Below are 13,766 nucleotides of genomic sequence, written 5' to 3' on the forward strand. Positions count from 1 at the left end.
TGACTTTTTACATACGCCATGTGACCTGTAAATGCGAAAAAGCCGTTTCCATTGCAGTTTTGCGAATTAATCCTTTTTCGCATTGCCTGAAAAACCACCTCATGCGAGCGTAAAAACTTTTTTGCGATATATGGCCGTTTTTGCGAAATTGACGCGTTTCCATTAGGCGTATTTTCGATTCGCAATTTCAATTTGCGCAATTTGAAGGGTAATGGAAACGCGCCTAGTGTTGTGGAGTTCATCAAGTATGAAACTGTATTTCCTCTCCAGAATTCTGGCTCTGCAAGACAACTTCTTGTTGCAGTTCAAAATGGATGTTAGTACTTTGTCAAATTCATTTCATATTTTGTGACTCCTAAATGTAATAATTTGCTGCAAACCAGTGCATGATACCTTCTCTATTTCCTGCCCTCTTCAGGCCAGCAGTCAAGAGGAGAGAAAGAGAGACTTTGAGAAGATCTTTGCACATTATGATATTGTAAGAATGTTTTTAACCTTTCTACAGTACTGTTAATACAAACATGTCCTGTGCATGCTTTTAAATCACCTGAGCTGTAAATGCCATGTTTTATTGTGTCCTAACATGACAATAACACTAATTGGCTGATGGCACAATTTTAAACTACTGGTCATTGGCAAACATCTACAATATTTGCAATTTATATGTTGCTTGCAAGAACTGCTCATAGCATTAGTGGCTAACTAGACATGCTAAGTAACCAGCTAACCCCATGGATAAGTCTACAGTGTTAAACGAAAGTTCACCTTGAATTACTTTTTGTGGACTGATGAATTATGATTTCATTCGCATTATATTGTTTGTTGTCGTGTACATTAGATACTAACTGTCATGATACATTTCAAATGTGGTATTTGGACACAATAACAAACACAAAGCACTGCTAAAGAAGATCCAGCTCTTTAATAGTTGGCTCTCTTTTTAGAGTAAGACTGGAGCACTTGAAGGACCAGAGGTGGACGGTTTTGTCAAAGACATGACGGAGCTCGTCAGGGTAAGTGATTGAACAGTAATAAACATCACAAGCAAACAAGTTACCAATTTTATAACAAACCTAAACGTACATGTCTGTGAAACATTCTAAGGAAACATCACTACTGCTATAACTCATACATTTTGCTTTGTTGTTTTTCGGTTATTTGGGTCCATAACCTTCCGTATTAAACATTAGCGTGTGACTTAGGCTTAAATAGTTTGGGATCTGGACATAAATGCAATTATTTATTGGAAATTTTAAAGCCTACTATAATATTAGTATAATACTACTAATAATTGCCACTAGTAGCAACTGTTTGTGACGCTCTCTTGAGCTTTCTACATACATTTCTGCCTGTTTTCACTCTGTATTCCACCACTTTCTTCTTTCTCGCAGCCCAGTATCAGAGGTGTTGATCTGGATAAATTGCGTGAGGTTCTGCTGCGCCACTGTGATGTGAATAAAGACGGGAAGATTCAGAAGAGTGAGCTGGCCCTGTGTTTGGGAGTAAAGCTTAAATCACATGCACACTGAAGTTCTCAATTTTACTATCAGTTGCTACATTTTAAAGCTGAATGTGGAAGGTGAAAACATTGCGTATTATCTGTGAATTGCTTGTTTCTCTGTTTTAAAAAATGATTCTGTTATTTAAAAAGTTATTCTGAATTTATCATTTATGGAAATGTAATAACTTTAATGCTCTACTTTTGCAACAATAAAAGTTATCTCTGGTAAACATGTATGGCCAAAATAGTGGTGACTTGAATATATAACGCAGTGCATCTGCTCCTCATTAAAGGACATTAAAGGATTTAGTTTCATGTCTTGTCTTTTTACAATAAATAAATCATTAAATAAACCGCTCTCTCAAAAATGTAAAAAAATGTTTTTGGTTAATTTTTAAGAAAATGGTCAGTTTATTCACTTTAATGAAAAAAAAAAAAAACTAAAACATTATGCAGTACTTTGTTATTCTAATTAGCCAAATTAAAATGTTCTAATAGATGAACAGAATGTTCTGAACATCTGATGAAGCATAAAGACGTCAAGACCACACACACACACACACACACACACACACACCAGCTGTCACTTTGTAAAAGCGATGTCTGGTGTGTAGCACAATACTGTTAGTGTATCCTTATGACTCTGGGTTATTTATATTAATTGCTGCTGTTTATTTTACAGACATGCCATTGGCAAACAGATGCTCAAATGCTTTGTTTTGTTGTTTTGCATGCAAATAAGTATTTGTCTTTTATTTCTTTCCCCTATGTATGTTCATGTTTAACACAACTTTAAGTGACAAAGACCAAAATATGGCCGTTTGATTTCTTACTGCAGTTAACAGGGATTATGCAAAGAATAAAACTTTAAAACATATGTTAGTTTCCTTTAAGACATTTCTGGCTCACTGAATGTGTTAGATCAGGGGTTTTCAAAGATCTCCAGCAGTGTACATTTTGTATGTGTGCCTCGTCAAACACACCTGATTCAACACATCAGCTCATTAGAAGAAACTCTTTGAAAACTACCTTTATCATTCATTAATTCTTCTAACATTCATCAAATACATTAACATTCACTGATTATTTTATAATAGATATGTTTAATCAACATTTTATAAGGAATAAAATCACATTTTTGTTCAGAGGAGCATGGTGTCTTGGATGACTCTTCCTACTGCAAACAGTTTTGAGAAAAAATAGACAATAAAAAGCTTTAAAGGTGGTTATATTTAAAGTTTAGTTGTTCAGCTTATTCTTTTTTTTTATCCATTTGTTGTTGCATATGTGTTATTGTAACATTTTAATTCGCAGAGGTTTCCAATCCTGATGTACAGTGGCTTTTAATTTTGAATCGCTCGAATCAGCGCACACTGACGACACCTGCTGCTCAAAGCAGTGCAAATGCAACGAGAACAACAAACACAAACCTGTATAATGATAACTTTTACAAACCAACTACAAACGTTTTGATGAAAGTGCAAATTATTAAACATCTACTTATTGAATACCAATTATAAATCATAAATATTAAAAGTCTGTAGTTAACACAAAGACTTGTGTTCTTTTATGAATTTGTATTTCTTTCAATGTTTTTTGGTTAATCTGGTCATTTAAAGGGATCATATGATGCTTTTTTAAAGATCATTATTTTGTGTATTTTGTGTAACAGAATATGTTGACATGCTTTAATGTTCAAAAACACATTATTTGTCAAATACTGTACATTATTGTAGGTCCTCTATGCCCCGCCTCTCTCAAACGCTTAGTTTTCTACAAAGTCCCTCCTTCCGACAAGCGCAGTCTGCTCTGATTGGCCAGCTGACCCAGTGCATTGTGATTGGCCGAAAACAGCAAGTCGCGGTTAAGACAGCTGACTCCACTGTGACGTGACGCTGTCTCTCTCTCTCTCTCTCTCTCTCACTCACACACACACACACACACACACACACGATGCGCAAAACTCCGCATTTGAACAGTCAATAGCAAATACTTAAACTAATAACAAAACAGTAGCTGATTCAGAAGCACCAGATTCTCATAGCAAAGTCAGAATTACCTCATCTCCTAGGTTCACGAAACGGTCGTCCATAAAATGCATTGCTGTTCTGTTGTAAGTAATCTTAAAGATTCCTAAGGTTTTGAGACTTTAGTCTTTGCAACTTCAGGGATCTTATCTATGCACAATCAGCTTGTAACACTCCAAAGAGAAAGGAAAACTTGAAATCGCATCATATGACCCCTTTAAGTCCACTAACTATCACTCTGAATGACTTCCTTACCAGTGCGTTGACTACTGAACTAGGGAGCTGACTGAAACAGAGATTTAGTTTGGATGTATTTTTCTTTCTGTGAATTATTCTCATTTTAAACAGGACAAAGTATCCAGACACAGAAAAACTCCTGCTGAAGCAACTGAGATCCACGTGACACACTATTATAAAGATGGCGTTTATTAAAGAGGAGAGTGAAGATGCTTTTGCTTTCGCCTAGAAACACACAGCGTCTCCCTGACATGCTGCTTCAACACTAACTGCGGTTACTGAAACCACGCCTTCTTTCTTTGCGTGCACATTTGGGCGGCATTATGCTAATATTTCCACATAGTGAGGTAGATATGTGGGGGCGTGTTAGAACGAGCCGTTTTAGGGGGGCGTGGCAGAGTCTTAACTTTGATAAAGAATATCTCTTTTGTTTTGAGACTTTAGTCTTTGCAACTTCAGGGATCTTATCTATGCACAATCAGCTTGTAACACTCCAAAGAGAAAGGAAAACTTGAAATCGCATCATATGACCCCTTTAAGTCCACTAACTATCACTCTGAATGACTTCCTTACCAGTGCGTTGACTACTGAACTAGGGAGCTGACTGAAACAGAGATTTAGTTTGGATGTATTTTTCTTTCTGTGAATTATTCTCATTTTAAACAGGACAAAGTATCCAGACACAGAAAAACTCCTGCTGAAGCAACTGAGATCCACGTGACACACTATTATAAAGATGGCGTTTATTAAAGAGGAGAGTGAAGATGTAAAGTTTGAAGAAGCATTCAGAGTGAAACAAGAAGATGCTGAGGAACAAACAGGTTGGTTTTCATTCTCAAAGCTGTGCGCGTCCGCACAGCTTTTAAAGTATAATCAAGTGAGCATGGATGAGGAGTTCGACACATGTGCAGTACCACTTAGTAGACTTGTTCTGTCTTAACTAGTGTTGTCAAAAGTACCGATGTCAGTACCAGTCTGTATTGAAATTTTCTAAATGTGACGATACCAGCATTTCCCACTAACATTTTGAGATTTTAGACGCAGCTTTCAAACTAGGGGTGGGTGTTACTGCAAAATTTTATATCGGCAGGGTTGCCAACTCTCACACATTTGACGTAAGACACATGCTTCCGGGCTCTGTCTCACACTCTGCCTATGTAAATCTCACGCCAAATTGGCAACCCTGCTTGCTATATGAAACAAAGTCTCAGCTTTCAAGTTTTTTCAGTTTTTTTGCGCACTTAATGTGGCGTAAATATAGTGCTTCAGTTAAAGTCAGAGCCATTTAAAAACAGAGTTGTGACAAGCTTTGATCTCACCGGCGTCGCCACCCGGTCACGTGGTTCATGGAGCTCTCCAAACAGACCAGCGTTGATAATACATTTGAATGGATAGACGACAGCTTCATCATACAGGTATTTGCAGCAATTTTTGGTAAACATTACAGCATATTATGTATTGATTATTACGTCGATGACATTTACTGTATCATTTTATTCTGGAGAGTAATGGAGAGGCAACATTAATATGGTTTTCTTAACCCTCAGGTATTGCTTATAATGTGACCATACAGCTTAACTATTTTTCCGTTAAATAAGTGCTGTATGTTTTCGTTCAATAATAAAATCATTTTTAAAAAATCATTTTCATTTGTAATGACATAGTTTACCCACTAGGTACTTGTATGGCTCTTTACTAAATATATCTAGAATATTGCAGGTCATACCTGCTTACTTATTTTTAAGTTCTTCATTTGAATACATTTTTAGACATGATTAAACACTAGATTTATAAATTATAAATTTAAAGTTAATAACTTGCATCCTTTTTTTAATGATACTCGGATAATTACACACAATGGGCCTCATTCATGAAACATTCGTAAATATAGGAGTAAGTTCTGAGTAATTTGCGTGTAAAACGGACCTTCCCGAAAACTCTCCTCTGGATTCACAAACCCTTTGTAAACTTCCGATTTCATGCGTATGTTAATGAATTCCAATGATTGGTAAATAGGGCGCTCATGCACGCCCATTCACAAATTGTGTGTCCAGGAACACAGTGGAATATTCTGGTCTACTTTCTCAGGTTTGGCTCCAGTATATTGCATAAACACAAAAAAGACTAATAGGCCATATGCCTAACAATAAATATTCAATAACGTGTGTCCACCAAAGCTGAAAAATATCAGGCACTCTTCTGAAAATGGCCAGCTGGTGGGGCTGGAGGACACTTTGGTGGCACAGCATTTTTCCAGCTGAGATGCTTTGATTGCTATAATTTGGAATATCCACGGCAGCAACGCATTACTAGCATCTCATTTTGAAGAATATTACTAAATATAAAAATGCAGTAACCAGCAATGTTAACTTCTCTATTGTTGTTCAGTTGTTGTACAAGTAGGATAATTGGTCGGTGTAGCCTCGTATTTGTCCCGCCCCTCCTCCATTGATTGGACGGCTGTGTAAAAAGTGACAGTGATAAACTGTTTAGATTTGGGTAAAACGCAATGCTTATCAACTCCCAGCTACAAAAAAACAAAAACGGAGCAAACTTTGTAAAATATTATGATGGCAGTACATCCAAATTCTGTGTCATCAGTTTGCCAAAAGAACACGGAACGTTTTACGCACCATTTACACATGGTACGGAGCAGGTGTAAATTTCTTTCCCACCAACTAACATTTTGAAAATACGAACACTTTCATGAATCCGAAAATGTACGTCAGAACAGCTTTACGAACATTTTACACAAATTTGTTCTGCTCGTGTTTCATGTATGAGGCCCAAGGAATGCAAGCAATACTGAATTTAAGTTTAAAGATATGCTTAAAAGGTATTCAACAAAAGATTTGTATCCCTTATATATTTACAGTATACACATGAATTGATATTGAATCAAGATCGAAATCCCCCCCCCCAAAAAAAAATTTCACTGCAAGTTGAACTTAAAAGTTGGCAACCTTGGTATCGGCCCAATACCAAGTAAATACAGGGCCAGTATTGCCGATATTGATACTGATATTTTTACTTTTAAAAGCATGCATTTGAACCTACATGTACTTTCCTGTATGGGAGAGCAGTGTGTCATGATTTATTAGGTGAAAGCATCATTAATATGCTAGATCAGAATGAATTTTCATGAACACTAAAAGATTTTGTAGTTTGTGCTCTCAAAGCACCTGTAATTAAATGTGTATGTTAAAACCCAGGACAGATTTTAAACATTTTTAAGCCAAAATAATAAATAAATATTTTATTACTGTAATGAACTGAATTTGGAAACACGAAATTTGCACAAAATTATTACTGGAGAACAATGAATGTTTTAAAAATTGAATTCTTCTTTCCTTCCGTCTGGGGTTTTTGTTCAGAAACAATAGTATAATAACAAAACATAATTTCTCTTTTAGCACCACTTCTCTGTCTTTAAACATATTAATTTAAAACAAATATACATTTCAAATACGTTTTAAATGAACAGAGTGCACACAATTATTACGGGAGAACAAATGTTTTAAAAAACTTTTTTTTTTTACTTTTAAACTTTAGTTTTCTTTCAGGGATTTGTTCAAAATAACAAAATAAAATGTATCCCTTTCATTAGACATATAAACAAAGTGCACACAATTGCTTGTAAAAAAAAAATGAAATAAAGTGCAAATAACTAAACAAAAGCACAAACTACTATTGCCTCTAATACTCGCCCTCAAATCCTCCTTTGTCCAAGGAAATATTCCCTGCAGCCCCCTTTTAAACATTGACACTCTGTCAAGACTTAGAGGTTTTTGTTCAGAAACAATAACACATTTAGGCTACCTTTTATTGCACTTCTTCTCTGGCTTATTAACTGTCCTGCCTTCGAGAAAATCCTTTCTGCGGGTACAGATGACTCCCAGGTGTTTCTTGGCAAGCTTGCTAAAAGAAGGGAACATTGGTTCATTCTTTTTCCACCAAAGTAGTGGGTCTTGATTTGGGCTGGGTTTTGACACAATTTTCATGATTCGATTCTCATTCACAAGCTTGTGATTCGATTACCAATTCGATTCAATATAGATTATTTTGATTATATATCAGGTACAGTACATGGCAAAATTTCTCAACTAATGCTGTAAAATATACATGAGAGTCAGTTGGTACATGACTATAATATTGAAGGTTAAAATTGACTGATTTGTTAAAATTACGCTTAATGAAGTTTTTAAAATAATAAAGTTACAATTACATAATATTTCTACTTCAATTCGTTTTTTAAAATATAAACATAATGGTGGCTCTCATAAAAACTTGATGGATTTATTCAAACATAAATTAAAGATTGAAGAACAGTAAAATTTATAATGAATATGTTATATGGTGCATATATTTAGCAAAATGCCCCTCTCTACAGGTTATTTTTCTATCTGACTAATGAGTTTATGGTCACCGAATATGTTTTTTCTGAGGTAAATGTGACGTTACGTGACATTGTTTACAAGCCGTTATATTGACGTCTTTGCATGGAGGAAACACTGATTGAGCGATTACATGAGACAGGATACAGATTGTAAAGTTGTACTCTTTCTTTTAACTTACCTTCGGATGTTTAGTCATGTTTATTTTGTGCTGAAACTGGTATTAATGTGGAGGAGACGATCAGTTCGCGTGTGCCTCTTGCTTCCGTGTCTGTTGATCGAGGCGCTACAGCGATCTGTCACTCCACATTAAACAGTGCCAAAACAGCATTTATTGTTTGAATACTGCAATACAATGGACAGAATTAGAACGGCTTCCTTCTGTTCAAATAGTCTCTCCAATATATAGAACACAGAATTCCACCTTGTTTCAACTGATTGTATCAGTTTCTGTTCTGGAGACTTCAGTTGCTTGTGTTTGTGTTTTTTGAGCCTCTCTGCTGCTCTTGTTCTGTGGTGAAAGAAAGCTACAATAGCACTGCATCTCTGCTGGATGTCAAGAAGATCAGGGAGCGCTTTAATGGAGTCTTTACTACAAAATTTGGGGTGTATGCAAAACATGGATAATGTGCCTAACCTGCTTTGCGCACAGCAGAAACCATATTGGCATCATTATCTGTTATTACAGCCTGAACTTAGTCTGTTATGCCCCATTCATCAGTGACTCTTTTAAATTGTGAGCAAATGTTGTCAGCACTGTGAAATGTCGAGCTGCAGGTTTCTAGGACATAGGCTTGCATTTGCCAATTCTCATCAATAATATGGCAGGAAACAGTTAAATAAGCCTCTGTGGCTCTTGATGTCCACATGTCTGTTCTAAGTACAGCAATGTTTGCACCATCTAGAGATTTTTTCACTTTTAAACAGCACTCTTCATACATTGCTGGTATTTCCCCTTCCATTAAATTTTTCCTACTTGGAATCCTGTAACGTGGATCGAGTGTCCAGACAAAACTCCTAAAACCCTCATCTTCGAGCACAGAGAGTGGTTGCAGGTCCTTTGGATATTACGAGAAGCCTTGCTGAAATGACTGCAAAGTTCTTGGGGAATCACCTAGGTGAAATAGCAAAATAATTAAGTCTAGCCTAAAGCCTATCTTGCCTTTATAGCCAAAATATAGGAATCCCATAGTGTCCCTTTCACAGTTAACACAAAACGGATATTCAGCCATTTTCATATTTCAGGTTTAAGGTATATATTTTTCAATTCCAGTAAAATAATTCCTATAAATAGCAGGTTTCAATGTGCTGAATATAGTCTATATTTAATCAGTCTGCTGATTAAAGTAACAACTATGATGACCGATTACACATTTTTACAAATTAGCATTAACTAATGCTGAAGGGACTTGGCCAGTGACATCTGTCTCAGTGCTGGCACTGCTGGGGGTCTGTCTGAAGGATTTGGCTCCTCCTCTCTCAGTTTCTTTTGCAGCTTGGCATTCTTTTTCGTGTTGCTTTATGTGTTTGTGTAAGTTGGTGGTGTTGCCACAGTAGCAAATAGACTTTCTACACACATCGCAGTTTGCAATGTTTTCATTTACTGCTTGTAAAATAACTCCACACGACGCTCCTCTTTCTTTCTGTCATCTCTCATTCAGAGCAGTCAAAAGTGCTTGCGCTTGGCACCACTGAATCACGTGATGACAGGACAACTAAACACAGCAGAGCAGGGGAGGAGCAATGTGTGCGTACGAGATATAAAAGGAGTGGCGTTATGTATTCAGAGACAGGTCTGCTCTTTGATAAAATGGGAGCAATGTATTCTATCATAGATTAGAGAAATTTAAACTAAAGTATCGATCTCGTCAGCCTAGTATCGTTCCGATATCAATACCAACATTAGTATCGATATTAGGATTGATCCGCCCACCCCTATTTCAAAAGCTCCCGTGTGTATCTGTGTAAGCACTCGGTGAAGAACGTGAAGCGATGATCATTGTAGCTAATCACAGGCATATCAGTTGAGCACGTGAACACAATGGCAATCAGAGCTGTTTAAGAATCCACTTAACAGCATTCAAAATGCTAGCGGGAAATGCTGGCATCGTCACATTTAAAAAATTTCAATACCCACTGGTACCGCCATAGGTACGTTTGAATATTTTAAACTTACATGTGAAAGGGTTAAACATTCATATAGATTAGTCTTTCTCGACAGGAGCATTCAGAGAGCTCTGGGGGGCGCTACAAACAATACTTTTGAAAGGGGGGCGGTGAGGTGTTCTTGGGGAGTAAAGAACAAATAACCATTAACAAATAACCGTTATTTGGTTATGCGAGTTTACACCAAAAATGTGTGAGCTGAAACTTGCAAAAGAACATGGTCTGCAGCATTCTAACATCGTCTCTACACTGGATGTATCAAAGGGAACTTTCCAAATCTATTTGTCCAGCTGTCGGTAGTGCAAGCATGTGGAGTGCATCAGAAATAGAACGCAGCATCTGTCTACTGTGAGCACGCATTCAATTACAGAACTTAAAATGGGTTCTATGTACTTTGACATGCCATGTCGCACCATTCACAGCCGGTGTAGTAGTCTTACCTGCCATTTCACACCATAGCAACGGCTCTTGACTTCAGTGTTCGCTCAGTTTTCTGTAGTGCAGCTGTTGAACTTCCCATCAAAACATTAGCTTGAGTTCAGATACGATAAAGCAAGATATGCTATTTTCTTGTTCTTATAATTTTTATATATATATATATATATATATATATATATATATCAACCTGATCAACTCTATGTGAAGGAGATGTGTTGCACTGTGTGAGGCAAATGGTGGTCACACCAGATACGGACTGGTTTTCTGACCCCCCAATACAGTAAAACTGCACATTTTAGAGTGGTCTTTTATTGTGGCCAGCCTAAGGAACACCTGTGCAATAATCATGCGGTCTAATCAGCATCTTGATATGCCACACCTGTGAGGTGGATGGATTATCTCGGCAAAGGAGAAGTGCTCACTAACCCAGATTTAGACAGATTTGTGAACAATATTTGAGAGAAATTGGCCTTTTGTGTACATAGAAAAAGTCTTAGATCTTTGAGTTCAGCTCATGAAAAATGGGGGAAAAAACAAAAGTGTTGCGTTTATAATTTTGTTCAATGTATATATATTATGAGGTGCCAAACAGGAAATAATTATGTAAAATATGAATATAAAGAAGTACATCTGAATATATAGAAATAAATCTCAATATATAAACTTAAAATGTGAATATACAGTTATAACCATGAATATATAGATACAAATCTGAATATATAAATTGAAATCTAAGCAAATCTGAATGTATAGAAGTACATCTGAGTGTATAAATGTAACTCTGAATATATAGAATTACATCTGAATATATAAATGAAAATCCGAATATATAAAAGTACATCTGAATGTATAAATGTAAATCTGAATTTATAAATGTAAACCTGAATATATAAATCTAAATCTGAATATATAGAAGTAAATCTAAATGCATAAATTTAAATCTGAATATATATATTTACATGCTCCCGTTTTCTCCATCGTTGAACTCTAAGTACTCTGCCTCTCAAGCTGCCTTGAATGTATGTTTCCCCAGAATAAGGTGTAGATGACAGGACGTTGATTATATGGTGATCAAGCTCCATATCAGAGAGAGGTGTAAATCCTTCTTCCAGCCCTAGTTCCTTTCTGCGATTAAATAAAATCCTGACACTAATACATAGCTTTTGAGATATAGTGGTCCAACTCAAACCAATATCACGTAAATTTTCCAGGTGATTCCTTGAAATATTGTACCTAATTAAGAGAAAAAATGCTACATGAAACAGTAAGGTCCGCGCACATGGCCCAACGAAGGTATCCAGTGGCGGATGAAGGTTTCTTGCGTGTTCGGTCTTTTCAGCGCGCAGAGTTATTCAATTTAGGTTTAACTCAATCTGACTCCATTTTAGTATGAACTCGAATTTAGGTTGAAAGGCAAATTTGGTTGTTTGTCGGTCTCTGATTATTCTTACATTCAATTATTCTAATTAACTCTTTACTTTGTATTTTACCTCTTTTATTCATCTGACTCCAAAAATGAAAAAGGTTAAGAGAGTTGTTTGTTACCCATTAAATTTAGGTGAGTGTTTGCTCATTCTGTTTTACTCATGACTTTGACAAAACTCGCCATTCTAATCCTTATTCAGAGGTTTGTGGCTAATGTTTAGCCCCCTACAGCTACCCATGTAATATTCCGACATTAATCAGCGGTTCTTCTACACCACCTTTGTCTAGACCCCGACAGCTGATAGCTTCGTACAACTTAATTAACACTCAAAGTATTAATCAGCGGTTCTTCTAGACCCCCTTTGTCTAGACCCCGACAGCTGATAGCTTCATACAATTTAATTAACTCTCAAAGTATTAATCAGCGGTTCTTCTAGACCCCCTTTATCTAGACCCCGACAGCTAAGTTAGCTTCGTACAATTTAATTAATTCAGAAATCATATACATGGTTACCGTAACTGAGTACAACTTAAACTATAAGATCAAGCGGTTAGTCAGAAATTTAGAATCTCACCTGATGCGCCCCATGCTTCATCTCCTGAGATCTAATGTGCACTTAACCCTAGACGCAGATTTGCGGAAACATAAGCCTTCACTTAATCTACTTGAGAAAATAACTTCAGAGTAATCAGAATGAATTAAATGTAACAATTTATTATCAGTCAGGTAAATATGTATTATGCCAATTATCTCCACAGCCAATTCAACTAAAAGCCATGCTCCAATATACAGCATTAAAGTTACATAAAATATAACGTGATGCAATTTTGCCTTCAGCCGAAACGATTTGCTCTGGAACAAAAAATAGATTAATGAGACCAAAGACTGCCCGTCAGATTTACCCAAAACGAATTATATCTCTTGTTTAACCATTATAGAGACATCAGAGCCAGCGGCAAATTCCAGAAGATCTGCCCGAGGTGAGGCGCTCTCGGTGGGTTCATGAGCGCTGAATGGCGCTGAGTCTGACGCCCTGGAGCTCACGTCCCTGAAAACGTCTAAGCAAATTTTCAAATAGACGTTATCTTTATTAACAAACTATATATATATATATGCTTCAGATTTGTCGGCTGCACATCCATGATGCGAATCTCCCGTTCCACCACATCCCAAAGGTGTTCTATTGGATTGAGATCTGGTGGAGGCCATTTGAGTAAAGTGAACTCATTGTCATGTTCAAGAAACCAGTCTGAGATGATTTGAGCTTTGTGACATGGTGCATTATCCTGTTGGAAGTAGCCATCAGAAGATGGGTACACTGTAGTCATAAAGGGATGAACATGGTCAGCAACAATATTCAGGTAGGCTGTGGCGTTTAAACGATGTTCAATTGGTACTAAGGGGCCCAAAGTGAGCCAAGAAAATATCCCCCACACCATTACACCACCACCACCCGCCTGAACCGTTGAGACAAGGCAGGATGGATCCATGCTTTCATGTTCTTTACGCCAAATTCGGACCCTACCATCTGAATGTCGCAGCAGAAATCGAGACTCATCAGACCAGGCAACGTTTTT

The 13,766-nt window shown here is 36.8% G+C and overlaps 1 protein-coding gene and 1 long non-coding RNA gene across 2 annotated transcripts in view; one reads left to right on the plus strand and one right to left on the minus strand.

Moving 5' to 3' along the window:
• The first annotated feature begins 260 nt into the window (after positions 1-260).
• LOC107569550 (secretagogin-like) lies at positions 261-1,856 on the plus strand. Its single transcript, XM_016255668.1, has 4 exons — positions 261-316; positions 419-478; positions 945-1,013; positions 1,392-1,856. Exons 1-4 carry the CDS (start codon positions 311-313, stop codon positions 1,527-1,529), a joined length of 273 nt encoding a protein of 90 aa, XP_016111154.1. The 5' UTR covers positions 261-310; the 3' UTR covers positions 1,530-1,856.
• A 7,925-nt stretch (positions 1,857-9,781) lies between these two features.
• LOC107569551 (uncharacterized) overlaps positions 9,782-13,766 on the minus strand; it is a 19,827-nt gene continuing 15,842 nt past the window's right edge. The window contains exon 3 of the long non-coding RNA XR_001606908.1: positions 9,782-9,792. This is a non-coding gene — a long non-coding RNA (uncharacterized lncRNA). The remainder of the gene's footprint in view (positions 9,793-13,766) is intronic.

The sequence above is a fragment of the Sinocyclocheilus grahami genome, unplaced genomic scaffold (assembly GCF_001515645.1).
Source record: "Sinocyclocheilus grahami isolate Dianchi unplaced genomic scaffold, SAMN03320097.WGS_v1.1 scaffold1358.1, whole genome shotgun sequence".
Taxonomy (NCBI): domain Eukaryota; kingdom Metazoa; phylum Chordata; class Actinopteri; order Cypriniformes; family Cyprinidae; genus Sinocyclocheilus; species Sinocyclocheilus grahami.

Bases quoted from the DNA above. Each gene is read 5' to 3' on its own strand.
- LOC107569550 (XM_016255668.1), top strand. The intron at 479-944 runs GTAAGAATGTTT...CTCTCTTTTTAG, and splicing joins TCTTTGCACATTATGATATT to AGTAAGACTGGAGCACTTGA. The intron at 1,014-1,391 runs GTAAGTGATTGA...TCTTTCTCGCAG, and splicing joins ACATGACGGAGCTCGTCAGG to CCCAGTATCAGAGGTGTTGA.